Genomic DNA, 27,620 nt, shown 5'->3' with positions numbered 1-27,620 from the left:
TGCGTTATCCAGTCATGATTAATGTGGCGATTTATTATTTAATGCTTGGTGTATCTTCTAAGCATGCAGTGTTGTAACGTTATTATCCTGTTTTGCAAAGCTTGTATATTCCGCAGAACTTATACAATTTCACTTTAGCGCAAAGTGACGCGCCCCACTTGTCTAGAACTTTTTATACTTTTTTATCCGTTGTGTTTCAGGCGATCGCTCGTCTCTTTAAAATACCTGTATAATTTATACAAACCCCCCTTCACAACTCTGAGCTCTGGGGTTCTACTACGCGCACAACATATTTTGTAACCCCCTTTCACAATAAACCTTGACGGAACACCTCGTCCCGGCTCCCTTCTTCTTAAGGTGTTAAAGTGTCCGTAAGTCCACAGTGTCACTGGACTTGAGCTACGCGAAGAATGCTTTCTGTTTCAGCAGTAGCTGTTAGAATTGGGTTAGAATGTGAAGCGCAGAACGCCACGCTACCTTTGCAACCGTGCTGATCGCAATTTTTTTCGTTGACTAATGGTCATTCAAAGCGTAAGTTTCACACACTTTTATGCTGCGGAATGTACAGTGGCTATTTTAACCGTTGGTATGTCTATCCAGAAAGGCAATGAGACACAAACGGGAGCTCCGAAACTTTTGAAAGCGAGCGCTTTGAAAGTGGGCGTAACAAGTAATACCCATAAATAAGTAAACACAAGCTTCGAGTAGCAAGCTGTGTGAGGGCCACAGATTTCTCATGCAAAGCGGTAATATGTAGAAGATAACAGCCAGGGATCTGTGAGGCAGCCGCAGCAGCGTGTGAGGTTGCCTAGAAATAATTTAGGCTAACAGGGTTAACACAACTTTTACCTAATTTCGTCTAAGTAGGACAGGCCTTAACAGCACTGAGGGCTTTTCTTTTGTTTGCTTCGAGCGCTGAGAACAACACCACTCACGAGCTCTTCTTTTAAGGCTCCCCCACTAACATCTGGGGTCTGGCTAATAAATTATACAAACAGGTACACTTTACGTCGTTGATGTTCTGAAATTGTTTCTTCTGTGTTTGCCGGATGCCACCATGTTGTCTACCGGCATGTCCCGCGAACTCCAAAGAGGAGAGAAAAAGAGCCAACAGGCCAGCTTTTAGTTAAACAGACAACAACATGTTCCAAAGCCATCAATTGCGTCTCTACAAACACAATGCACCGACGAGTCAGAAAAACTAACAAGTCATCGTCTGCACTACGGGCACATTAAAACTCGTACTCTCGTAGGTCAATTCAACTCGAGTCACCGACACTTCTCTCACCGGGCAAAGCAGGTCATGGCAATATGACGTTCACAGTCTTTGTGAATAGGACACAATACACTTATATCTCTTTTTTATACAAAGATTTACACGATTCCTAAACTCTGGAGCGGCTTAAATGTGTGACACATCGCCAGCGTGCAAGCAACATCTTTGGTCTGAACAACTTGCCCAACAGGCACAACAGAAAAGAAGAAAAATTAAAAGAAATCTACGCGTTTTTTTTTTTTTCCCGGCGACCACAACGTCATCAGCACAGTTTTTTCCATATCCAGAAATTCTGTAAGCAAGCCAATCACAAATCCACAAGGCGGCTGACCTAGCTGTCTCTCACGGGTGCGCTGTCTTTGACGGCCAATGCAACCCCAGACAGACAACAGAATCAGAAAAGAAAACTTTCCTGAGAAAGCAACAGTTATGTTATATCATGTCAGCGACCTCGAAAGGTAAAATTAAAACGTAATCTCACTGATCAGCACGTGAGAAGAAGCCTTCGTCCAGCACAAAATATTTCCGCTCAGGAACAGCAGCCTTATATACCTGACACATTTTCCAGAAGGCCTTTCACAAAACTCCATACAGGGGGGGGGGGGGTCAACGTTTAGGGGAAGAGAACCGCACTGTGTAGCGCCCCTTTGACGCAAATATATCAGCTGTTATTTCTTTTCTTGACACTTATTCTATATAAAAAAGACTCTTATTAAAGTACACATACTCGTCTTGTACTAAAAAACAATTCTGGGCGTGCGAACGTACCCCTCGCGTACTTTTTTTGTTGTCTTGTTGTCTTACGAGCGAACTAGGGCGGTACGTCTCGTTCGGCACATCGGGAAACATCGAGGGGGCGTCAGATGGGGCGTTTTCGCTTCGAGTTTCGTTTCTTTGCTGGCGCTCGGTGGCGCCATCTGTCGCCGGCTGGAGACACGAGGTTCGCAACAAACACGTACAAATGACTTTGGTATTCACGTGTCTAACATCAACAAGGAAAAAAGGTGACGCAGTAAACATGAAAAGCCGGCAAGGAACCCGTAACATGCACTTAGCAGCACTAACAGCGGCGCGATGCAAACATGAACGCAATCGGCCCCAAACAGCTCGTTGAGCTACTTCCAATTCAGTACGCCTTAGGTAATTTCTTTGAACACACTTTAGAATTTCCCGTAACAGTAAGCAGACCGTTACTACACGGAAGCTAATCTATCATAGCAACAGGAGCTGGGCTTGCAAGTTGGGGAAAAAAGTGGCTTGTTTATCTCGTTAAAAGCTGCGATCGCATCTGCGCAAATCTTCGATAAGCGTCGAAATCAACAACTTGGACAAGGCGTAGCGATACGTGCGCTGATAACACTTTCCGCCCCTTCCAACCTTCTCTCTTGGATCCGTTCGCAAAACCCACAGCATGGTGGAAAAATATATTTCCACCGTAGCCCAAAGTGGAGGTATTCCAGAATATGCAAGCACACGGAATCAACAGCACCGGGCATTACGTTGATAAAAACAACAAATCATGTGGCTTGGCGCAGTAATCTCACTAGTCCATTCGAGTGAACGGCCTTGAAGAGCAAAAAATCTTGAACTACTGAACAATAAATTTTGTGCCCTATACTTTTCGTTATTATGCGAGAGCTTGCAATAAAGATTCGTTTCTCCAAGCATTCAGCAGACAACCCGCGTGTATTTTGTGCGCGGTACCCGACCTTTACTCACAGAGATAGCGAGAACTCCAACTTCTCACTTTTGCCGCGCAACACAGATGAATTTAAATGCCAAAAGGGAAATTAACAAAAAAAAATCAGAGGAAAGGAGATGAAGGAGAGTGACAAAGATGTGGACGTAGTTGAGCTAGCGTCAAGAGGCCAAGACGGCGACTATCTTTGGCTTTTCTCGAACGACTTGTCTTTGAACCAGCTTCTCTTCCACGCCTCATGGAAATCGGCTGCCTGCTCGCGCCTCTAGCGGTGCGTCGCGGAAATACTTCGTACTTTCACTATATATATAAGCTTTCTATAAGGAAATATAGACTGTATACTTTCCTAGAGGCCCACATGAAAGCTCAGGCCTGCCACTCTGTCTGGTCACGAAGGTTCAGAAGAAAGGTTAAGGGGGGACGGGAGGAAAAGGGGATGTGGGGTGTAGTCGGGAGCGCAACAAAGTACACACGCGAACTGCCTAAAAATAACTACGGAGGCCCAACCACGCGGTCTTGAGGTTATACAAAGAACAAACTTTGTCCCACAGACCATCGCAACAACAGCAACAAGGCGCAAGATAAACGAGCAAGCGGAAACACTCACGCACGGTACCCGACAGTCACGAGACCGGCGGGTGAGATTCACATACGAGAAATAGGGAAGAGAGAAGACGAGTTTTCTTTTTTGTTTCTTGAAGCACCCTGGCACCTCCTTTGTGTGTGTGTTTGTTTTTTTCCTTGCTTTGGCTTGAGCCTTGAGATGCGCAATGTCGCTTTGCGCCACCTGAAGAAAATACGTTACGTCTCGCTCGTAATTAAGTGCAGTGCTGCGGATGCCGATATGGCGACCAGCTGGACCAATCAGCAGAGAGGTTGATGAAGCACATGTACAGTTATTCACGCACTTGTATAGGAAGCGTGCGCTGTCGTCACTTTCAAACCACCTAGGACTGGAAAACAGCATCCTCTCTTGCATGTGCTTTTGTTTGTATCATGCCTTACTTATCATGTCTCAAAAAGCCACATCAAGCCCCAGAGGCAGCGGAAAAACGTCCCCAATCCGAACCGAAGTGCCCGGCTTGAGCACTTTACACCACTTTAGACAAGTGTGTGAAGCTCCGTAAATGTCTGTATGTAAAGCTTATCTCTATAAACTGTTGTGTGTTCAATTAAATCCAGAATGCACACACCTTTTCGGCATTAAAAGGGCTGTTCCTGAGAGTGGTAGAATGTTTTCGAAATCCACATGCTTAGCTTATCTGAACACTGGTCAAAGAAGTTAACCCCGTATGAGCGCTCTCTCATTGTGAGACTGCTTCCCTTCTTATGAGAAGACACTCGCGTCTTTCAACACAAACGCTCAGCCTCCGCAGCATTGCAAGTGATTACCAAGACGGAGTGGAGTTGCAACACGTTCTCCGCGCTTCGAGTTAAGAAGTGGTGCACACAGCAAACCCTTGCGCAGATGGTAGGCTGTCCTGCTATTTCAAGGAAGAGTGTTCATACTGATGTGACCGACGCGTACCGCGCTACATCTGCCCTACAGGGCAGCTGGGCTGTCAAAGAAGACACCGTCGTATGCGGCAAGTTTTGAGCTACACTGCCTGAGTGTTGGGAGCCCCACGATGGAAGAAGTTAAAACAGCCCGTACTCTAGAATGTGTATCACACATGGAAGCTTCCCTCATCCAGAATGCTGCCGCACATTGCCTGCAGATAAATGACCGCCGGATACTGTGGTGCCTGGGAATTCTTAGGTCAAGCTGGGTGTTAACATGGGCTGGCTGGTTCTTGTCGACTGTAAAGTGAACAGCGCAGAAGACTAGGGCAGAATGGACAGGTAAGTAATTCTATTTCTCTCCTCGTATGTTTGCGACGTCACCATGAAGCACTACACCTCACAACAGCGTGGACCTTGAGGTGCATTTTTAAAAATATTTTTCTCAAATTGATTAATTTATCGCACAATGGGCTTCATATCCCCGTGCCTTCTTCACAGCGCTCATGTCGTCAGGTTCTCTTTGTGTTCACGCTGTTTGTATTAATAAATTATTATGGACTTCTGAGATGGCGCGATATATTAGCACCCATTGTTCCAAGCCTCTCAGCACTGGTTTCACAGAGGAAGAACTTAACACCACCTTAGCACGAGGTGGCGGGGTTGGAAGAGTATGCTTTCTGGCTCGCGATAAGGGTTGCTGTGTTATGCAGTCTTATCTAAATAACTGCCAGCAGCAACAAGGGGTGGGGAATGGGGAATCTGCATACACTAAAAATAAAGGTGAAATAAATAGCATCGGGATAATTTCTTAGCTTGGTTCTTGGGAAGAAAATGTCAAAGGCTGCAGTTATTGAAGCTCGGTTCTAAAGGAGTAATCGAAATTATTTAGGAACTAGACAAAGCTAGGCAAATCTGCACAAGAGATCACTGCGGAGTCAGCGTCTAAGTCGCGGCAAAGCTTCACTAGCTCAAAAAGCCGAAGACTATCTCTTCATATAGCCTGAAACTGAATGTATTCACGATGCATTCAACTGAAACGTAGTGCATTCATTCTTAAAGCCATTACAAGTACTGGAATAATTAACTTGTGAGTGAGCTAACAGGCCTCTTTAGAAATTCATTCCTGTTTTCATCCCCTAATGGTGCTGAGCAGTCAACGAGCTAGACACGGGCACCAACAAGCCAGCTTAGCGCAACACTCGAAGCGTGGAGAACGAGACAGCGATGGAGAGACACACATCGAGCCCTCGGCGGCCACGACTGGACCCCCGAGGCCCAGGGAAGTAGAAGGTCTTTGGAAGAGAATGGGGCGTCAGGCGACGGGCCGTGAGGCGCGCCTGACCCGCGGGAAGGCTTAAGAAGGAGGACTGAAGGAAGATGCCGATTCCCTGCCGTCGCCTGCGCGGCAGCGCCGGGATCGGCCATTCCGCCGTACGGAACTGTCGCTCACACAAGCGCCACGGCGGCGCACCACTCACCACTGAACACAGACACACGCGCACGAAACACGCGCCGAGTTTTTGCACCACAGCACTGCAGGTCCCTGTGGTCCCTGTTTTTTGTGTGTGTGTCTTTTCTAGCTGTTTGTTGTCCGTTTGCACCGGGTATTATTCATCATCCACCACATCGTCGTTAACGGCGCGCACGCAGCGCAGCGGACTCTGGCCAGCGAGTCGCTCGCTGTGAGGCGATGATGACGAGATGAGAGGAGACTTTGGTGGGTGTGTGTCTCTTGTTTAAACAACCTCGCGCATCACTCGTTGGCGGTGGGTCAGACGTTGAGGGAGTAGTACACAACACCCTGGGGCGGCGGCTGCGGCGCCTCCGACCCGGCGGGCAGAGGTGAAGGCGCGGGAACGGCGGCGCCCTTGGGCGGCTGTCCCTGGTAGGCCGGCTCGGAGGACACCTTGGGCGACGAGCAGGCGCCCTCGGGGACGCCCCTCTCGTCCTTGGCAGCCGCCGACGGTGGAGGCGGCACCGGCGACGGCGCCGGCTGGAAGGCGCGCCGCGACCTCGTGAGCGTCGCGATGTCTCCCGCCGAGCCGTAGTTGCGGCCGGTATCCTCTTCGGCGACGCGTGGCAGCAGCATGACCTTGACCTGCTGCGGGGTCTTGTGGTTGGGCGGCGGCAGCTCGACGGGGTGCGACCACGACAGGTGGCTGCCCGGCATGCTCATGGCCGGGTGGTGCATCATCTGCTGGACGTCTTTGATGATTTCGGCGCTCGAGCCGAACCGCGACCGGATGCCGCGGACGGACGGTCTCCTGGCGAACCCGAACGAGGGGTCTTCGTCCTCTTCGCTAAGGCTGTACCGCTTGCGGATGCGTTCCGTGCGCTCCATGTCCTGCTGGACGAAGCGTTCCAGCTCGTCAGAAGGCGCGTCCTTGGCGTTGGCGCCGCCCGCGACGACGACAGCGCCGCCGCTGCCCTGCGGAGCGGGCCGCCGGATGGGTGGAGGCGGCGGCGGTGGTCGCTGAACCGCGCTGCCGCTGTTCTGCTGCGGGTGGTTCTCTCCCGGCACGCGCCGCACCATGCGGTAGTCCCGAGCCGCCACCGGAAGCATGGTGAGCGAGCCCCGGCAGGCGTCGCCCAGTTGGGAGAAAGAGGCCGGCCGCGGCTGAAAGGCGCCGTTGAGTCCTCCGCGAGGGTAGCCCGGCAACGGCCGGCCGGCGTCTTGCACGAAGCCCGTGTCCGAAGAAGGCCTGCGGGCCACCACGGGAGGAGGTGGGCCCTGGTTCTCCGGGGCCTCCGAGTCGTCGCTGCACCCTTCGTCGTCGTCGAGGGAGGTGAGCCAGCGGAGCTTCTCGACGAGCGACACGTCGTTGCTGGACGTCGGAGACTTGGCGAGGTTGGTCGGAGTCCGCTTGCGGACGTCGGTGACGCGAGTCAGGCTGCGGCGCATCGCAGTCCGCTCGATGGTCCGTCGCACCTGCAGGTTGGAGTGGGGGCCGTACTCGAGCAACGCGTCCAGGTCGTCGTTGTAGACGTCGTCTTCAACGGCGTGCACGCGGCCTACTCCCCCGCCGCCACTGCTACTGCCAGAGGACCCCGTGGGCGACTCTGTCCTGTCTTCGCTGTTGGTCGTCGACTCGCTGGAGCGCATCGAGCCGTCGCTGTCCTGCGACGCCGAACTGGACACCGAGCTCGTGTCCGAGGGGCTCTTGTCGCCGATGATGAGCAGCTTGTGCCGGAAGCCACCGGCGCTGCGGTGCTCGTTCGCCTCTTCCGCCTGGAATGCAGTAGAAAAAAAATGCGCTTTTGAGAAAACTACGATATTGAATAAAAAATGGCGACACGCAAACACATCTTGCTTGCCGAGATGATATCCTGCTAGAGACCTAAGACGCTAGGACGTACTGCACAGAGCGCCAGCGCCATAAACTATCCCTGTAGTGTTCTGCGACGGAGAAAATGGGAGCATGACTCGACGGGAAATCGAAACTCACCGAAGCCAAGGGTGCCAAATCAGAACGTATGAGGAATTAAACATTATTTTAGAAATTTGATGTCATGCTTAACTTATATCGCTTCTATTAGTTCTTGAATTGAGTCAAGAATTAATCTCAGTAGCCTTGATTGCTGGGACGAGTGAAGAGTGAGTTTGCCCTCCAATGAAAAAAATTCACGCTGGTAATGCGCTGGTGAGGCACGTGTATGGTGGGCGTGAACGCGTGAGTCCCTGCAGCCTTTATCGTTGAAGACGGGGCCGAAGGTGCGCTCTGGTGACTTCGAGAGGCAAGTATCCAATCAAAGCCCCTCGGGAAGGGAAACCACAACCTCCCAAACCTTGTAACACGAAGGAGAGCGAACGAAAAAAAAAAGAGAGCGGAAGCAGCAAAAAGAAAATGATGGACATAACCACCATCATCATCATCGTTACAAGCATTATCAGCAACAGCAGCAGAGCTGAGTTACCTCCACGTCTAAGGCGCACTCTTCCAACGATCACCAACCACCTCCGTTCAACGCCAGAAGTGGCTGCGCGCTGTACACTCTAAACAAAAGGAGTAAAAAGGGAGTAAGGTGTCCTCTAGTGCACACCCTCTAATAAAAGGGTGTGCACTAGAGGACACCTTACTCCCTTCTTACTCCCATACAGGCGTATTGGTGTTTAGAATGTGCAGACAAAAGTGCGAAAAGATAAAAGGGATGACGTGCAGGCAAAGTTCACTAATATCCAAAGCCAACGTTCCCAAGATCCTTTGATAACATGCTTTGTGAACCACCACAATTTAGAAGAGGGAGAGACAGGCGTGGATCTGTTCTCCCGGCCCAAACCTAACTGCGCGGTCGCGTGCCGTGATGTGAGAACCGTGCACTCGAAGCGCGTTGGGTTACTCGCGGCGAAGTGAGCACGCGAGCTGACGAGCCGGCGTGCACCACGGGTGCTTATACGACGGACGCCGCGGGGTCTACCCCACACCTGCACCTACGCGGCAGTGTCTACACCATCGCCGCCTCCGCCGCTGCGCCTGTGCGAAAGGTTGCGTGCTGGCTGGGTTTCCTTTCGAGGGCGCTTTTCGAAGCTCGCTAAATTTGCGGCCGGTGTTGAAGGAAGTCACGAACCTAAATATTACCAATATCACACTGGCTAGCGTAGTGTACGCAGTCATAGATGAAATTTCACGGAACTGCGCATTCGCGGAAAAGAAATTTCTATCTACCTTTCCTCGCTGCAAAGAGTAAACACTGATGTTCTGAATATTTTTTGTTTTTTGTCGCTTTGATCGTTTCTTAGCACAAGGTGCCGAATTAAAAAAAGATGTATTTGATGGCCACAGACTGTATTTGGCTGATGATTTCCAATGTATGTGGCAGTAGTCATTCGCAAGACATTGCAAGGCATTAAAAAAGCGAATGTCCACCGCACATTAAGATTGTGCCGGCGACAGAGTGACAACAGCGTCACTTCGTGGTACACGCATATAAGCGTGGCGACAGGAAGCTGCCCTATGCACCGCGTAACATTTGCGAACTTCTTCAAATTTCTGTGACGCCCGGCGAAGAGTTATGACGTCAGAGACTGGTTTGAAACAGAATTCTTTACTCCTACCAGCTACGAAACTCCCGAGTCAAAATCCGGCCGAAACCTGCGGCCAGATTCTGCGGCATTGCAGATTGTAGAGCAGCCTAAGCAATCGCTTTTGGCTACGCCTTGCCACTCCATCGTTCTTCAGTCCATCAGCGTTTTTGAACAGCTTTTCTCAGTTGATTTGAATACTGCAGGTGGCGTGATAATCTGCTAAGTTCCAAACTTGGACCACTGAGAGCGATGTATTTTTATACGTGCGTGCAACGGGCGTCCAATGGGTCCAGCTCCGACCCAGCTGTCCAAAAGCAGCTGGTGGACTGGGCTTTGGAAGTCGCAGGATGTCACCGACTGCCGGCCACTTCATGCGACCAAGAGCCAACCCAAGAATAGTTTAGATATGGCTCAATATTCATTAAAGTTTACCACCACCACCATGGGAAGTTTTTGTGACTGGTGTTATAGAAGATATCAATGCTTGCGTCTCGTTTGCCGCGGCGTATCTGCTCATGCGCCCGCAGTGCGTCAGAGGTATGTGAACCAAAGTGAGAAGCTCGGCTTGTTGGTACAGTTTCGAGTAAAAAAAGAGATCATCACAATGACGTCACCGGAGCAGCGACAATCGCATCGTGTGGCTGGCGGGGCGCCGTCTTTTGCGAAGACACATGGCACTTTTGTTATCGGCGTGTTCGCAACCGCAGCGCCGAGCGTTGCTATCTGCCGCTCATGTGGCACGTCACTAGTGCCAATGTTTTTTTTTTTTTTTACTCGCGACTGTACGTATCCACGTTAACCCTTTGATGCCCAGTGTGGCGAATTCTAGGCGTACCGTTTGTACATCGTACACTCAGCAGTACAACGAGCTAACATACAAAGTTTGATGTCGGCATGTTCTCTGCGGCCACCGCTTTCCTAGAAAACTGCTTGGCATCAATGTGAGGAAAGTGGGTGAGAAACATGGAGACGAGAATGCCCTACTTACTGCCAGCGTCGAAAAATTTCTCGCCTTTGATCTTCTGACAAAGTTGCGGGGCAAATACGAAGATATTTCTTCCGTGATGTTCAATACAGAGATTTTTCACTTTTTTCCGAAAATTTGAAGGGCAAAGTTTGGCAGAAAGGGAATTTTTACGGAGTCACAGGGGAAAATGAGAACCTAAATTCTCCGACTTTTTCCAGACCGTCGGAATTATAAAGTTGCTACGGCGGAAAAGAGCATACGATAGGGAATTTCGGATCTAAATGAAGGAATTTTCGGTGACGTCATGGAACTTCAGTGCATTTTCTGGATAAAGAAAGAATTTTTTTTTACTTTTTACTCTCTTTAAGAGACTTCGAGTGGTCTTTCAGTGACGTCAGATTAGCTGCACAAAATAGAACTAAAGCGAAATGCAACTAATGGGACCTTTAGCATTCACTGACATCGCACAGCAAATTAGTTAGAACATTGTGCGCCTCCATTGAAATGGCGTCGCCTCTCACCTCCTCCAAATCCAAATATCAGTTTCATTTTTTTTTGCATAAAGGTGTCCCAAATCTTGGTGGCGGTAACAACAGCGTTGTACTAGATTTCGAATTTCGGTACATTAGCTATAGCAGGATACAACTTAAAAAAAAAAGAGCAGTTGTTAACACTGGGCCACGATCCGCGGAGCACTGTAGTTACTCCATGCACCATCCAGTCACAAAAGTGAATTAAATAAGCTTTTTAGCGTCTGACTTTATTAAACAAGCCAGGTACCAAAATTCCAGAGCTTATAACTTTTTTCTCGTGATTATAGCTTCTTGTTTAGGTGAAAAGAGGAGTTTTAACAACGGACTACTTTTTTGTCGTGGAGGAATTCTGTACGCCGGTCCTCAATGTGGGCGCAGCTTCACTGCAGACTTAAGTTCTATCCGAATATAGCCTACTGTCCAGGTAATGATGCTCTTCTTTTATTCCTTCATAAGTCGGCCATGAATGGGTTAGTCACGAAGGACCGAAGACTACGAATAATCGGGCATGCCTCTCTGTCGTCCGTCATTGCCAAGCCCGCGCTTCCTAGACCTAAAGAGGTTTGCGAAACCACGTTACCAGTGACCCGCGTTTGCCGGGGCTACCGTTGATGCCACGGCGCACTCAATAGGGGCCACTTTACCATCAGCACCAAAACTTCTGGTGAGAAATGACAAGGTAATCACCTATCTATGGAGTGATACGGTCACTGCGTCCTTGTTCCAGCAAAACGTTAAAGACCAAACCGTATAGAAATTCTTCTACGTGTATCCATCCATCTGGCGAGAGGAAATTCTAGCCGGCGATGGAGCTGGCCACGAGAGTGCCCTTCCTGTCCAGCCCGAAGGTCGTCCCTCTTCCCTAGCTCCACGTGCCCGGGGAAAAAGGCGATGAGAATCGACCCTTCAACCCGCCGAACCCGGCCTGGGTCGATACGCTCCCTCGCCTCACTGCTCGCCTGCCCGGCGAACAGCGCGTCTCTTTCGGTGAGGTTACTACGCGTTCGTCAATTGAAAGAAGGTCTGTCCACAACGCGACCGTTTCCTGGAATCGAAGTCGCCAGATCCCGGGTGCTGCGTGCTCAGGGGAGAAGGCAGCTTGCGAGACTCGCGGCGTACTCCAAACGGCGACCTGGAGCGAATTTTATTGCTCCGCGAAACCGAAAGGCGTGTTTCGGTGGGCGATTTATGGATACAGATCCTGAGTTCTTGTTGGACCGCGACTGTATGGCCCCTCGACTCCCTTTGACGTCTTGCTCCTTCGTGGATTCATACCGCTGCTACGAACGACCGGTTAGGATAAGCCATCAGTGACGTTTCATGCCGTAACCGAAAACTCTCTCGATTAGACCCAAAACTCCCTATTTCACGCGCTTTTTTTTTTCCAGCAGTAGCCTGAAAAAAAAAATAACAGAGACTATCATGTTTCTTAAAGTTCCCTGAAACTAAAAAAAAAAATCGCTTTTCCCCGAACTGTGCCCCTCAAATTTCCTGAAAAATTACCAGAATGGAGCATCATTAATAATACTATAGCAAGGGCGATGGGAAATGTGCCCAACAAGCGGGAAAGCTGTGTTCCAGAATCTCGCACTTACGCAGTGATGTTGCTAAGCGCACCTTGTGACCAGCATGCACGGACCGCAGTGTGCTCAGAGTGCTGTGCAACGTACGTACAGTCATGGGCAAAGGTTTACGGGATACGGATTCGCGGGAAAAGAAAAAAACACCAAATTTTGCTCTCTGTTGCCTCGCTATAGCCAGTCAGCTATAGCATTCGTTCCAGCAAATGATGCACGTATGTCCCCTCATGCTTTTACGTTTTATCAATGACATGATTTACCTGCCCACTCAGAAATAAATCACTTTTTTCGCGAACCCGCATACCGTTAACTTTTGCCCATGACCGTCCGCGGGTAATGAGAGTCAAGTAATCTCGGATGAAGTTTTCGAGGACACGAATTTTTATCTAAACCAGCCGAAGCTAAGACACCCCGCCAATTTATACGCACAGCTGAAGCCAACATTATTCCTTAGAGTACAAACACTTGGACATAGGACCACACTATCCGTGTTTTTGCGATTTCCTTTACGACACCCTCACTTATATGAGGTACAGAACATGTTGATGGCAAATCTGTTAAGCACACTGAAAACCTCCACGACCTGCACACGTCCCCAAACTGTGACAAGGAAGCCACTGTACCAACGCACGAAGGCTTAGATCGCAAGAAAACATGTCATACTTTCTCGGCAAAGACCGCGTTTGAGGAGGGGCCCGCGGAAAGAGAGCGAACCGGATTGGATTGGATTGAATAATGCAGTAGCTGCGGAGGAGATGCGGTCCAACATTCCGCCAGCAAACAGTGAGAAATGGCATTGTTTCGGGCTATTAAGGAAGCGTCGAGGAGTCGTTACGCATTGATGGGAGTTCCCGCGTGGCTGCTGAGCGTCGAACTCGCCAGCTGTTTTACTTATTCACGCCTCGTGAACGGCTTTTCGCGGAGGAAAGTGTCTTCCCACAAGTCGCTTCGCTTCCGGGAAGAACGTCTCGGGAAGGAAGCAAAACCACGCACAGAGGAAAAAAAAAGGCGATGTCATAACTAATGACTAAGCGCCGTTGAAACACACGCAAGTTATGGCGGACGAACCGAAATGCCGAAGTTTGTTTGGGTCGTTCCCCACGGGCACTCTTTTTCCAAAACGAAAGGTCGCAAGTTCTGGATAGCAAGCGGCGATGCATAAGCGATGCAACCTGATAGTGAGCAACAAATTTCACTTAACAATTACTCACAAACTATAAGTGACAAGCACACTTACGTTCCGTATACGTTGTTACGTATATGGTCGAAATATGCAGGCTCGTTGAACGCTTAGCTTAACCCGTCAGCACGCCAATATCATGTTGTCTTCGGAATTCATGTATGTTGAAAATTGTTCTTTTTTATACGTTGTCAATGTGCTCACTGCTGTGAAATTAAGCGCTATAATCTCTGTATATAGAATGTTTAAGTAATGCTTTCAGTGCATGCTTTGAATTTTGTACATAACTTGTTCTTTATGTTATATTTCGCGCTTAGTTTGTGTTTCCGCTGTTCATTCATAGAATGTGAATTATGCCTTAGGTTTATGTACGCCTTTCTTGTTTGCATGTGACCAATGGCGCCACTGTTGCTGGATGTTGTGGGCCTCGGGAGCTTGTCAAGCTACGGCTTTTTTTTCCCGGTGCCCACTGCTCTCTGTAGCAAGAAATAAATAAACTGAAGCTGAAACTTCGAATTTTAGAGCGCACGAGCCCGTTCGTGGGTGGAGCCGCGTCGGCGCCATCGGTGTAACCGAGCCAAACCGCAAATAAAAACAAACACTTCCGCGACTAGGATTCGAACCCGCGGTGCTGAGAACAGAACAGCTTCGCTGGCCCCTGCACAATAGCACTATGCTATCGCCGCAGATTTTTTTCTTTATTGCATGGAAATAGTGCCGAAAAGAAAAGCGGCTCCCCTATATGGATGCATGTGTGTGCGCCTCCCAGACTTTTGATGTTTTGCAAGGTGGGGTCATGCAGGAGTAAGGTGGCCTAGTGTTTTGTGGCGTAAGCGTGCTTAGACTTTTCTTTTCGGCGCTATGCTATCGCCGCAGCTGATAACGCCTCCTTGTTGTTGTTGTTGTTGTTGTTGTTGTTGTTGTTCCCCTCACAAAACGGCACATACCCACAAGGGGGATTGGCCATAACCCGGCGGTGACTAATGAAATTGTAGATTGCATATGGCAAGCGTGGGATGACCTAACAAAAATTGTGTAACTCTGCCTCCTTGTAAACTGCGACACACTCTCGCGCTGTGCATTGCACATCGTCGTCTTCTGCAACTAATACTGCTATCGGAAATAGATGCACATTCTCGCACGCTGTGCATTTCACATCGTCGTATCGTGAACTAATACTAATACCAAACTAGTATCGTCGCCAGACGTTCCGACGACCCAGCAAAGCAAAACGGTGAGCCTACAGAGTCTAAGGCACGACATACTTTTTTTTAAATAATTTCTTTTCCAACACGTACGATCGCTTTAATGACATTTCAAGGACGGCGCTTAACATCTGCAAAATAAATATGGTCTCTGAGCGTACACCGCGCGTTAGGTTTTCATTCTGCTCTTTGAGCACGTGCTTGAGAGTTGAAGATACACACACGTAGTTATCAGTGAAAGCCAGTGCAGGATACGAACGCAAAAATGTGCAGCTTACAGCTTATAATTAACGATATATTGACTGGAGCCAAGAAGAGAGAATGGGCATAGGCAGGATATGTGATGCGAAGGAAGGATAACCGATGCTCCTTCACTATAAGGGAGTGGAATCGTAGAAAAAGTAGACAAAACTTGGAGCGGCACAGAATCAGGTGGGCGGGTGGAACTAGGAAGCCTGCGTCTGGTAGCAGCTGTCGGAGGACAGTATTAATGAATGAAACCTGAATGAAACATGTGTCCACAAGCAGACATAAGTGTATTGGTGATTATAATTATTATATAATTTATAACTACGCTCCGGCGAGAACAACAGTGACACTTTAAAAAAAAACATCCCAAACACAAAAGCTGCCTGTGATAGTACTTGTGCATGTGACAAAGTTCAGCTCCGTGTAGGGCTATAGCGAAATATTCAAAAACGAGGGAAGCCGAGAAAAGCGCCAGCGGACTTAGCAGTCAGGCACGTTCGTTAAAAAGAAGCGCAGTTACAGCGAGCGCAGTAAGGGTATGGTGAAAACGCTAGCAGTGTTAGTGGGTGACGCGTAGTCAACCGGGTCAAGTTCGCGCCAAAACAGACCTCCACACTAACTGGATCAGTACATCTCCTTTTGACCGCAAAGTCTCCGAAATCGGCGCCGGAGGAAATGTAATCTGGGCGAAGTCGCGGCGCGCTCGGATGGCTTACCAGCGGAAATGGTTAAATTACGCGCCATTAACCTTGGAACTCCGAGGAAGAGCTAAAGGAACGATTACCCGTTCCGAAAGCAGCAGGATAGATTTGCGGTCGTCAGTGGCTTAACGGTACCACGGGATCCCAAAGATAGTTGTAATAACGATCGAAGACTACGGCATTCTGTTCATTCGCCTGTGTCGCTTTGCGATAGCATCATTTTGTTCACCCGACTAGCGTCGATAAATTGCTCCTCTACATGCAACTCGTTAACGATACAAAAAAAAAATAAAGAAAAAAACAGCTCCAATTTTCAGCCCTTGATTTCGGCTGTCAGGTAAGCGTATCAGCTCAGGTGAACAACAGGCGCCGCTACCTGCGCTCATTTGCTTAATGAGCACTTATCAGGTTCAAGAAAAAAGAAAAAAAGGAAGCTGTGCGGTCAGGTGCGCCAGCTAAGGTGACATTTAGCTTCAGCGGAGATGCCTGGGTGATTTTTATTGAGCATAAATATTTGCACTGACAGACAAAGATAAAGACACGCTAAAATAATCTGCACTGTTACGAAAACAGCACTGGACAACGCTACCCACACCACAGGCTCCGCCTTTGAGCAGTGAACAGTGGGACTCTTACGGTACCCCTGCGGCTTCCGGCGACCGCGCATACGCCTGTGGACAAGAGTTGTCCATACCCTGCAAAACTTCGCAGCTTCAGAGATGTCGCGAGTGCTGCACAAACACGGCTCTGAAGCGAACCCGGTGGCGTTCCAACTTTCGACCGAGGCTTTACCTCTCCTTATTTAATTTCAGGTGCGTTTTTGACACATATACACCTGTGCTTTCAGCGGGAAATGGTCAAAACGGAGCAAAAGGAAAATGCTTTAAGCTCCCGTTCTCGCGATCACAGTGCAACGTCGTCCCGAAACCGAGGCGAAGTTGACACCGAAAGAAGAGGAAACCGACGCCGAATATGACGCGAGTTTTTGTCCTAAATTCTTTTATATACCGGAGGGAAAAAAAAGCTTGCGATGCGTACCGAGTTGGATCCGGTCCCATGCGCCGAAGCAGTTTGCTCTTTACTCTGCAGCTTTCGCATGAACCTTTAAATGAAGTCACTTTTCTGGTTCCATGAGAACGTTACGAAAGATAAATTGTTTGAGGACTGTGAGTAATTACTGAAGTTGGTACATACCGATTCTTTCATTCATTCATCATCATCGTCATCAGCCTGACTCCGCCCACTGCGGGGCAAATGCCTCTGCCATATCTCTCCAATTAACCCTGTCATTTGCCAGCTGCGGTCACGCTATCCCCGCTAACTTGTTAATCTCATCCGCCCACCTAACCTTCTGCCGCCCCCTGCTCCGCTTGCCTTCTCTTGGAATCCACTCCGTTACCCTTAAGGACCAGCGGTTATCTTGCCTTCGCATTACGTCCACTGCCCATTTCTTCCTCTTGATTTCGACTAGGATGTCATTAACACGCGTTTGTTCCCTCACCCACTCTGCCCGCTTTTGGTCTCTTAACGTTACACCTATCATTTTTCCTTCCATGGCTCGCTGCGTTGTCCTCAACTTAGGCTAAACCTTTTTCGTTAGCCTCCACGTTTCTTCTCCTTAGGTTAGTACCGGTAATATACAGCTGCTGTATACCTTTCTCTTGAGGCAACTTTAAATAAAAAATATAATCACAAAACAGTTATCACAGACGAGTAAGTATAAGGATGCCTCCATACCATCGTCCATAATGAACACTAAGATGTAGGAGATAATAAAAAGAAAAACATAGGCTCTCAATGGGTGAATCACTAACGACGCCTCAAAAGTGGCCTACCACCGAACAAAATTCGTAAGGCTGGCGCTTCGAAAGAAAAAAATTACATCGCGAGAGCCGCGACTTCCGCTCAGCGCAAACAGAACGAGAGCAGAGAGCGAAACTGACCTTGATATCACGGGTTGAAAAAGAAAACGAAAAGTCTTAAGGAACAATCCAAACTAAACCGGCTCGGACTGGCCCGCCACCGAGAACCCTTGATTTTCACACTGGCCTGCCCTGCTCCGGCATTAGCATAGAGCGGAAAGCGCAGTCGAGAAAGAAAGAAAAAAGGTGGGTTATGGAGGAGCGAACGAAGGTACGGTAGGGGAAAGAAGAATGATGAGCTTCGTCTTCGATCCTTATACGGTGCCTTCCGGTGACCGCTCCGCCGACTGCGATGCAAAACGGAAGGGAAAACAGTGGACGGTCATGAAATTTACGAGCACCGCTATTCCTTTCATGCGCCCTTCCTCAAATGCTATTTTTTCCTTTATTCTCCAATGTCTTGTTCTTTTCATAACGATAGTTTAATGCGATGGCTGTAGATACGAGATTTCAGTCATAGCTGCATTCAGTGGTCGATTTGTTCCTGGCAGAATGACCCAGTTTCTTATTTTAAAGAATGCAACGTGCCCGATTAGCGCGCATCGGTAATGTGAGGTATGCTCAGGGTAGTGCGTAAGAGGCTATAGTACGGTACCGTTCAACCGAATGCTCTCCTGCGCATTCTTGAAGTTCGGTAGCATTCATGACGCGCTTGAGAGATGCATTAAGAGGGTGTGCGAAACGATAAGTTCAGTAACATGTAGGGCACGCTGCAGTTATGCATTAAAAGGGTCGTTTGTTAGGTTGGGGCAACCTAAAAAGAATGAAAAATAATAAGCCCCTGCCTGCACCACTAACGTACAACGTGCTTAATCCAATCTGAAAATAAATGAAAAGGCCAGAAGGCAATGATTTAATTTTACCAATCGTAGGTGGGTAAAATGGAAAAAAAAGAGGAGGGGGAGGGGGGGGGGGGGGGTAAAAAGCTACATAGCGACCCACAGCCGGGGAAGCGGGCCCGGGGAAACTCACCTGATCTCCCCTGGGAAGTAGCGGAAGGGGTTGGATAAACGGGTTATGGGAATTGGGGTGCTGTTTTTGCTCTGACCCTTAATTACCTCGACTCCATTACTGGCCTGCCTGGCCAGGACGAGGGGGGGGGGGGGGGGAGGCGTCAAGATTGCTCAAAGGTGCGGCCCCACTCACGGGATGCCCGACCACCCACAAACGCAACGGGCTCCGACAGCCGGAGAAAGGAAAACCTTACCCGGGGTCAGCTGTGCGAAACGAGAACTTCGGTAGCATGTATGACACGCTTGAGTGATGCTTTACGAGGGTGTGCGAAACGAGAAGGATTCCTCGCGCTGGTTCGAGAAACCGCTGCTATAACCCGGCGCCTCATTGTGTGGCGTCAAATGCGGCTGCAGCAACTAGTATATAACTGGGCATCTGTTTACCAGTTCACTAACGCCTGTTTTCTTCCACGTGACCGACACTGACCGTCACGCCCATAACCAACGCGAACGTATTTTTTAACCCGACTCCCGATACGGACAGTACATCACGCTGATTTCTGACCACTGGTGGTAAGGACGAATTTACTGCAGGAGGAGCTGGATTCTTCACAAAACCTTTCGTTGGTGAATAACTTCTTTATAAAAGTTCCAAACGGCCGATTTATTTTTTTGAGGCTTGCCTCCTCAAGGATGTAGTAGAGTACGAGGATTGCATCTATTGATTGGGACAACTATAATCCTCAGATTACGTCTAGTTCCGTCCGATTTACAAATTATGTACGGCGTCCCGAGCTTATGGTTCCGACAACCTACAATGTACTAACCATATATCTAAGCTCGCCGATGACGAATACAATATTGAGCATGAAGCGCTCCAAGACGCGCGGCCGGTCGACAGCCGACGACTTAGACATAGAGCCTTACTTGCAGGTGGCCTGTGATGAATGGTGCACTCTCTTACAGTGAGTCTTCACCGCATACAGCTACAGATTCCTGGCAAAAACTTGGATAGCATTTCGTTTCTAGAATCACTGATTCTTTCAGCCGGCCTGCCGATAAATGTAAATCAGACAAGCGCAGAGTGAGTGTTTCAAGTGACATCAACTAAAACGTCAACCAATGCTCAGGCCCGCATTCTCAAGGAAGTTACAAGAGGCCACATAGAACTGTGCATTTTTCAGTGATCACTGAGGCCACTTCAAAAGGAATGACGGCACATCAACACAGATCGTGACCTGCTGCGCAGAAGCTTAACAAGAGCAAACACATCACATCGCCCCTCACCTTCTTCTCCTCTTCGTTGGTCATGAGGATGATAGTGTCCTGCGAGTCGGCGCTCGAGTCGCTGTCCTCCTGGCGTTCGTCCGGCGTCGAACTCGTGGTCGACGACGGTGTCGTGGCGGCGGGCGACGCAGTCGAGGTCACCACTGGCACGGGTTGCCTGAAGCCCAGCGGCCGCACCACTTCCACCGACGGCCGATGGTTGCTCACTTTGAGGTCGTCGTTCGCCGACTTCCTGGGGACGTCCTCGACGATCAGCCCCGGAGGCAGGAGCTCGGCCAGGTCGGCCTCGATGTCACCGCTCGAATTGCACTCGAGCTGCTTCTTCAGCTCCATCAGGATGGCGTCGTCTTCGTCCTCGGCCAGCACGGGCGAGGACTCTTCTCGCCGCTTGACGTCTTGGTCGTCCTCCGTGCCGATGACCCTCTTGTCGTCTTCGGGCGTAACGTCCGACACGACCACCACGGCCGTCTTGACGTCGGCCGGCGGCCGTTCCTGATCGATCCTGCCGACCTCTTCGACGCGCTCCTGGACGCTGTTGGCTTTCTCTTCGGCCCGCTTCAGGGCCTTCTCGGCCACCGCCGCCGCCGCCGCCTTGGCCAGGTCCTCGAGGATCTCGGCCGTGGGCGGCGGCGGCAGCTGGGCCTCGTCGTCGGCCTTGCCGCGCTCCTCCGGTCCGCTGGCCGCCACGGGCGTCGTCCTCGGCGGAGGCGGCGGCGGAGGCGGCCTCTCGACCACCTTGATGGTGACCGGCTGCGGCGTGGCCTGCGGCTGCTGGGCGCCCGCCTGAGCTGCTGCCGGAATGCCGACCTGCGGCGATCCCTGGGGCGAGTGGCCGCCGGCGGCTGCCGCAGCGGCGGCCGCTCTCGCGGCGGCGGCGGCCGCGCGGGCCTCCTTGAGGAAGGGCAGCAGGTACGCGTCGTCCCGGTAGCCGTCGGGCGGGTCGAACGGCGGCAGGTCCCGGTACTCGGGCGGCGGCTCGTACATGGCACACACCTCGGCGAACGTCAGCTCGGCCGTCCGAATCACGTACAGCTGCGCCTCCGGGTAGTCCTCCGAGAAGACGGTCAGCGTGTCGCTGAAGCGGACGCGCGAGCCCCGACGCGGCCGCGCCGTCGAGGCCCGCTTGAGCAGCGACTTGAGCGGCGCCGCGTTGGCCGGCCGCGCCTGGTGCTCGCAGGCGCCGCGCAGGAGCACGGGGCAGCCGCACTGACCGCCGGAATGCTGGTGGTGGTGGTGGTGTTGTTGCTGCTGCTGCTGCCCCTGGCCGTGCGCCTGCTGCTGGTCCTGCTGCGGCCGCGGTTGCTGCAGCCTCTGCTGCTGTTCCTGCTGTTGCTGCAGCTGCTGCTGCTGGCGCATGTTGGAGACGCACTCCTTGAGCGCGGCGCGGATCTCGCCCGAGACGCCATCTGCGCAGCCGCAGCCCGCGAAGTGGCACACGTTACCGTTGGGCAGCAGGCGCTCTTCGGCGGGCGGTTGGTGCGCCATGGGGGGAAGCCCGCCGGCCAGGCTCGGAGGCCCGGCAGCTCCGGCGGCGGCGGCCAAGGGGCTCGAGGAGGGAGCCTTACTCTCGGGCCCACGGCACGACAGCGCCGCCAGCATCGACCCGGGCCCGAGGTTAGGCGGAGCTCGCCGCGACGCGGACGCCGGCAGCGCCGCCGCGTCGGGCTGGCGCCGCATGCACGCCGCTGGCACGGCCACCGGCCTCTGGCGGCCGCCCCGGGAAACCTGCGGAATCGGAGGAGGGGAGATGCGCGCTCATCAACCTCCGGAGCACGACTCGGGACGGGCTCGCAAAAAGCGGGTCAGCCTCCACTCTCCTCCCCAACTTCCGAACGCCTTCCCTCGAGCCTGCAATCGGCGCGCCAAGTCAAATGTCTTGCGAAGCACACGCGAGGCAGCAGCTAGAAGAGAAACTAGACTTAGTTCTCTGAAGCTGCAATGTGATGCTGTGAAAATATGAACTGTCACGTGTTAGAAAAAGGTGGCCTCAAAAAATAAATAAGGCATCAATCAACAAATCAATCGATAAAACAATCGGTGAGTGAGTTCATTAAATGATTAATTAGTGAGTTAATCAAAAAGTCAGTCAATCAATTAATCAAAATTTAATAATCCAGATCGTGAGCTGCCAGCCCGTCAAGCTTCCTCCAGGCAGCTTTTTCTTGCATCTCCCCTCCATCTGGTAATGTAGGAGGTGGCAAAAATAGTTATCTGGTTCGATTTGAATATATGAACTAATAAATATTGCACCTCGTTCTTCCACCATACTACTACTACTACTACTACTACTACTACTACTACTACTACTACTACTCCTGATAATCTAGCAGATGGAACTACTTAACTCGCATAATACAGCTCTGTGTCGCAGAGTGTTAATCTACTCGTATATCGGCCCCACGCACTATCTGGGCCTCATGCGACCAGTGGAGATGCTGACCTGTCATGAGGTTTTTTCCTACTAATAGAGAGGGCTAACCTTTCAGGGTTTTCAGCTCTTTCTTTTTTTTTATTATCGCCTCCCGTCTACGATGAGCGACACAACCCAGGATGCCAATTTCTACTCGCATGGGCTAAGGCAGGGCATACCACGGGGCCGATAAATAAACGCCATCTCAAAATCCAGGCGGAGATGATGTCCACAAATAAACTGCGCGAGCCAGATTCTTTTCCCCTCCCCTTTCTGCTTATGCAATGTTTCTCTTGTTCTTCTTTCTTTCGTGCCTTCCTTGAAAGGGCCCAGTTTAGCTTGGACTGTTGCCATTGATCACGAAGCAGCACGCGCTTCATTTTACGGCTCCAAAGCGGCAAAGCGCCCAGGCACAACACAAGCTGAAGAGGTTGCCATCGCCCTAGCTGCTTCTGATTCAAAATCCAAACACATAATAGCAGACTCGCGTTCGGCATGTCGCAATTATGAGGCTGGCTGGATAACTCCACTAGCTGAACGAATACTAAGGAACTGCAGCCGGGATACCGATCCTACACCCCGCTGCCTGGTTTGGACTCCGGGCCATCAGGGCCTGGCAGGAAACGAAGCTGCAGACGCGGCGGCCCGAGCACTCATTCACCGGGCGTTCCCATTGGCTCCTGAGCACCTGGAACCTGGAGGTAGCTACTTACTCTCCTTCAAAGCTATCACATCCTGTTATAAGGATAGGCATCGCCTCTACCCGGCCCCTGCAAAGGGACTGGGGAAAGCAAACGAACGCATTCTACTTCGATTATTCACGAACACAATGCTGTGCCCGGCAGTACTAAAACACTTCGATCCCGCGTTCACTGGCAGGTGCAAACACTGTGGGGAGGTGTCTGACACCTACCACATGGTTTGGGCTTGCCAGCGCAACTCAGCTCTTCCCCCCCCCCCCCCCTCCCCCAACCCTACCAGAGAGGAATGGGAGGCGGCCCTGCTTGGCTGTTCGGACCTTCAGTCCCAAAAGGCTTTGGTCAAGAGGGCTAAGCTGGCGGCTTCGACCAATGGGGTCCCGGCATAAGGACTCCACCCATTGCGGGGCTCTTTAAAGAGCCTCACCTCTTTCATTAAATAAAGGATTTTCACCACCACCACCTGCAGAATCGATATTCAGTCGTGGTGGCATTGGCATTTCATGATAAAGGACTTGATTTCCGCATTACGGCGGTGCATACTACCGACATCCGACTTGCACTTTATGGTCATACATTTAGCCGCTATTCCTGCCGAGCTGGCGAAGTCCATGTGTGTTATAAGGCGAAAGCCTTTCTTGGCTCATGAGTGGCGTGGATGAAAGTTGTCCGCACGAACTGTGAATCATAAGTTGTGTGGTAAATAAAACAAAAATTTATTAATCAACAGTTCTCAAGCAACGTATATGTAATGAAATAAACCAATAAACCAAATTAAAAACAAGAAACTCGGAAATAAATAAATAAAAATAAAAAATTTGAAGAGAAACAAAATATCTATAGAAATGAAAAATAAAACATTACACAAAATAACATAAACTGAAAAAATGAAGGTAGAGTGAGAACAGGGAAAGGATTTCGCATTTGCACTCTCAAGCAGACTTAAGTGCAATCCTGTAATTTTTTTTACACATCGTCGCTCCGTTCATTCATATCGTGAGTACCTTCGGTTTATACAAAGACATCCTGGACAGACCTCGCTTACTGCGTCGCAGTTCTGCTTGAGGGGGGGGGGGGGGGGGGGGGGGGGTGAGTTTCATAGCTTAACAGAAGCGGGTTTTTGACGCTGTTGCATAAAATGGTGCAAATTTATTTCGATGAAAACGTTCCCGACTTACAGCGGTTGTCCAATGTTATTCGGCTCGTTATTTTGACGGCATGCTTTGTTCCACATAGGTTTGAGAGGCGCTTTAATGCAGCACTATATCTTGCTTATAGGATGAGCTCTAAGTTAACATCTTATCAACACTTCTAATTTCCGGTACAGAAAAATAGTGTCTTCAGTAAGAGGACTTATCGAAAAATTAGTCGTATTCATCACGCGGCGAAAGAAGCATGAATTGAAGGCCTGTTTAAAATTATTGTCCACGCTTTCCGTTAGGTGCGGGCATTTATGTGCAAGAGATACTACCATGAAAGCTGATTCTCCGAATATTTATCCGACAGTTTGAAGAAACACAAATAAATAAAGAAATGAGCATAACAGCGTGATTCGTAACATTAGCCCCTCGCTGCGGGTTACCAAGTAACGTGAAGGTGTACACGAGGGGCATACCATGTTAAAGCCGAGAATTAAAAGCCAAAAGGCAGGGCTTGATTTACAACGAACAGCTTCGGGCAAACGGATACGCACTCCTTCTACCTCACTGATTTGCTTTTAAGGCGATAGCTTTTAATGGCTCATACTCGCGCTGGCCGTCCGTCCGTTACACCACCACCTAGGTCGCGTGGCCCTGTGATGTCACGTGATCTTAAGGTCACGTGTTCTCTATAATTTGGGTAAAAATTGCAAATCAGTGCAATGAGTCGCAAACGGCTTTCGCCTTCCCGCAGTTAAGAGATATCCAACTGCCTCCGACGAATTTTTTTTATTTCCAGTTACTCGCAATTCAAACCCTGACGGAAATGCGAGCGCGCTGGCCGTCCGTCCGTTACACCGCCACTTAGTTCACGTGACCTTAAGGTCACGTGACCTATAATTTGAGTAAAAATTGCAAATAAGTGCAATGAGTCGCAAGCGGCTTTCGCCTTCCCGCAGTTAAGAGATATCTAAGTGCCTCCGACGAATTTTTTATTTCCAGTTACTCGCGATGCCCACACTGACCGAAATGCGAGCACACTGTGCACTGGAAACATTTCTTGTGGACGCCCGCCCACGACCAAACAGAGAGACTGGTCTCGGTCAATTCGCGAAGCATTCTACCATCACGAACGGGCTCTGGCACGGAAAAGGAGCTGAATTTTATATGAGAGGCCAAACGGGCTGGCGTCGTTTCGAATCGAGGAATAAAAGATGACCCGTGTACACAACGGGTACGTCCTTTTTTTTTTTTAGTAGGAAAGCTCGGGTCTCGTTTATACGCATCGATGTGCAGGGAGCATGCAGTTAAGTTAAACGTAAACGCGGCATTTACAACAGCGGAGGCGTTCTCGGTGCTCATAACCACCCATTATAAATGAATTCAAAGTTCTGTCATTCTAAGTTGTTTATCATTTTTTCAACGTGCATTAAGAAAGTGATGACGCTGAAAGGCCATAGAACTTGTTAAAAAATGCGCGCGTGTGCAGCGGGTATGCGTCAGTCCATAATCATATAGCCTATTGCTTCCAATAAACTGTTATAACCGGATACAACTCAAGAAAGAAGCGGCGAATCCCCCCAAACGGGGCCCTCCAGCCTATGGCATAGACCGATTAACATGATGTCGCGATTAATCACATTGCTACTGCCAGCCACCTGCGATGCCACACTAACAAGTTTAGGGGATTAAGCGCGACGTCACGACAATAGGCCGACGCCACTGGCTGGAGAGGCTACTTTGAGGAGCATTTGCCGCTACGTTCTTGAGTTGTATCCGACTATAGTCGAGAGCGCATTCGCGTGCGTGAGGGCGTTTGCCTCAGTCCGGCACTCTCTGCCATTTAAAAGAAATAAAGTCACCTAGTCGCATAAACATTTCTGAGTCGGTTTTGCCGCTAGGATGTATCTCAGGCAAGACGGAGAAAGCGGATTCGTGGAAAACAAGATACTGAAAAGGGTTCAAGGACTGAAATAAGAAAGTCTCGCGTCTTGAAAGAAGTAAAGAAGTGCTGAATATGATTTAACTAATAAAGCTTTCAAGTTTAGGTAAGGTAAGATGAAGTGGTTAGATAAGAGAATATGCGGGCAAGGAGTAGACAAAGTGAAGGGTCTCCTTAATCGGCCAATAAAAAGGTTATCCACTCAGCTAGGGACACAGGCTATTTCAGGCGGGATCACTGCAAGAATGTAACGGGGGAGGAAAGGGCTATAAAAGGAAGACTGGACGCTACGGAAGAGGAGATAACATAATATAATGTGGACACTTTGAGCCGTGACTCTGTTGCTAAGTTTTATCAATTAACGACACGAAACTAGGCCGCTGTTTTAACGCAGCCTGTACCGTAAGGGGCACGTACAATGAAAGCTAAACAAACAATTGTAGAAAAATTAAGTCGGCAAGTGTTCTTCCCGTTCAATCCACAAACCTTCTCCGCATCTCCTCAAATACGCATCTCAGTTTGTCGTTTTGCCATTTTTTTTATTTGTACTTTTGCACACAGGTTCCCAAGCCTTTTATTTATTTCTTTTGGTGCAAGTTATGAGGTAAAAACTGCACCAGTATCTTTCAACAGCGGCCTCTAGGAGATGAGGGCAAATGAAATAAATCATTAATTATAAAAGCAATACTAAATACGAAGCCAGTCGCAGGTTCCTTAACAGCAACTGAAATGACCTTTACGTTGTTCGACGATGAAAAATCCTTCCTCGAATTAGGCGTCTTGTGAAGAAGCAATGAAAATCGCGACCAATCAAAGCTACATTCGATCAAATAAACCCTTCCACCCGGCCGGGTAGCGACGAGGCCACTGAACCAAAGGAGAGCTATGCGGGTAGCGAAAAAGCGACGGCAGAACGGGGGGCCCCTAATCCAGCATTGCGTAAGAAGGGCGACCTTTTCACGAGACGCCAGCCGAAGTCGAACTATAACGAGATAACGAGAAACGCTCAGTGGTCGCTCACGCGACACTGAGCCTCCAGCAATTTGCCGGGCTTTGAATCGTTCCGCGAAGTGGAATTCGCCCAAAATACCGTCTCCTCTCTCACCTTCTCCAATTCTGTCTTCTGCCGGCACCCGGCACGTTGCTTGTTGACTTTTTTTTTTTCCTTAAAGGGAACTTTTCCTTGCGCCGGATCACTACGTCATTGCCTGTAAATATTTCTCCACTGGAAGGCGTAGTTTTTTTTTGCGCATTTTTTGCACACCACAGGTAATTACATTATGCCGAATAAGGAGCCGCTCGCTCCTAATTTTCAGTGATTTTCAATTAGTTGTTTTTTTTTTGCTACCAGAA

At 49.8% G+C, this 27,620-nt stretch overlaps 1 protein-coding gene across 4 annotated transcripts in view; it reads right to left on the bottom strand.

The window, feature by feature from the left end:
- Positions 1 to 1,120: 1,120 nt before the first annotated feature.
- Positions 1,121 to 27,620, bottom strand: part of LOC144120803 (uncharacterized) — a 270,149-nt gene continuing 243,649 nt past the window's right edge. For all 4 annotated transcript variants that reach the window (XM_077653509.1, XM_077653511.1, XM_077653512.1 and 1 more), the window contains 2 exons: positions 20,079 to 21,803; positions 1,121 to 7,707 (listed from right to left, as the gene is read on the bottom strand). In XM_077653509.1, the coding sequence (XP_077509635.1) occupies positions 6,250 to 7,707; positions 20,079 to 21,803 (3,183 nt within the window). In that variant the 3' untranslated portion in view covers positions 1,121 to 6,249. The remainder of the gene's footprint in view (positions 7,708 to 20,078; positions 21,804 to 27,620) is intronic.

This window comes from Amblyomma americanum, chromosome 2, assembly GCF_052857255.1.
Source record: "Amblyomma americanum isolate KBUSLIRL-KWMA chromosome 2, ASM5285725v1, whole genome shotgun sequence".
NCBI lineage: Eukaryota > Metazoa > Arthropoda > Arachnida > Ixodida > Ixodidae > Amblyomma > Amblyomma americanum.
Note: the sequence above shows the minus strand (reverse complement) of the source record. Positions and strands in the feature narration are given on the sequence as shown.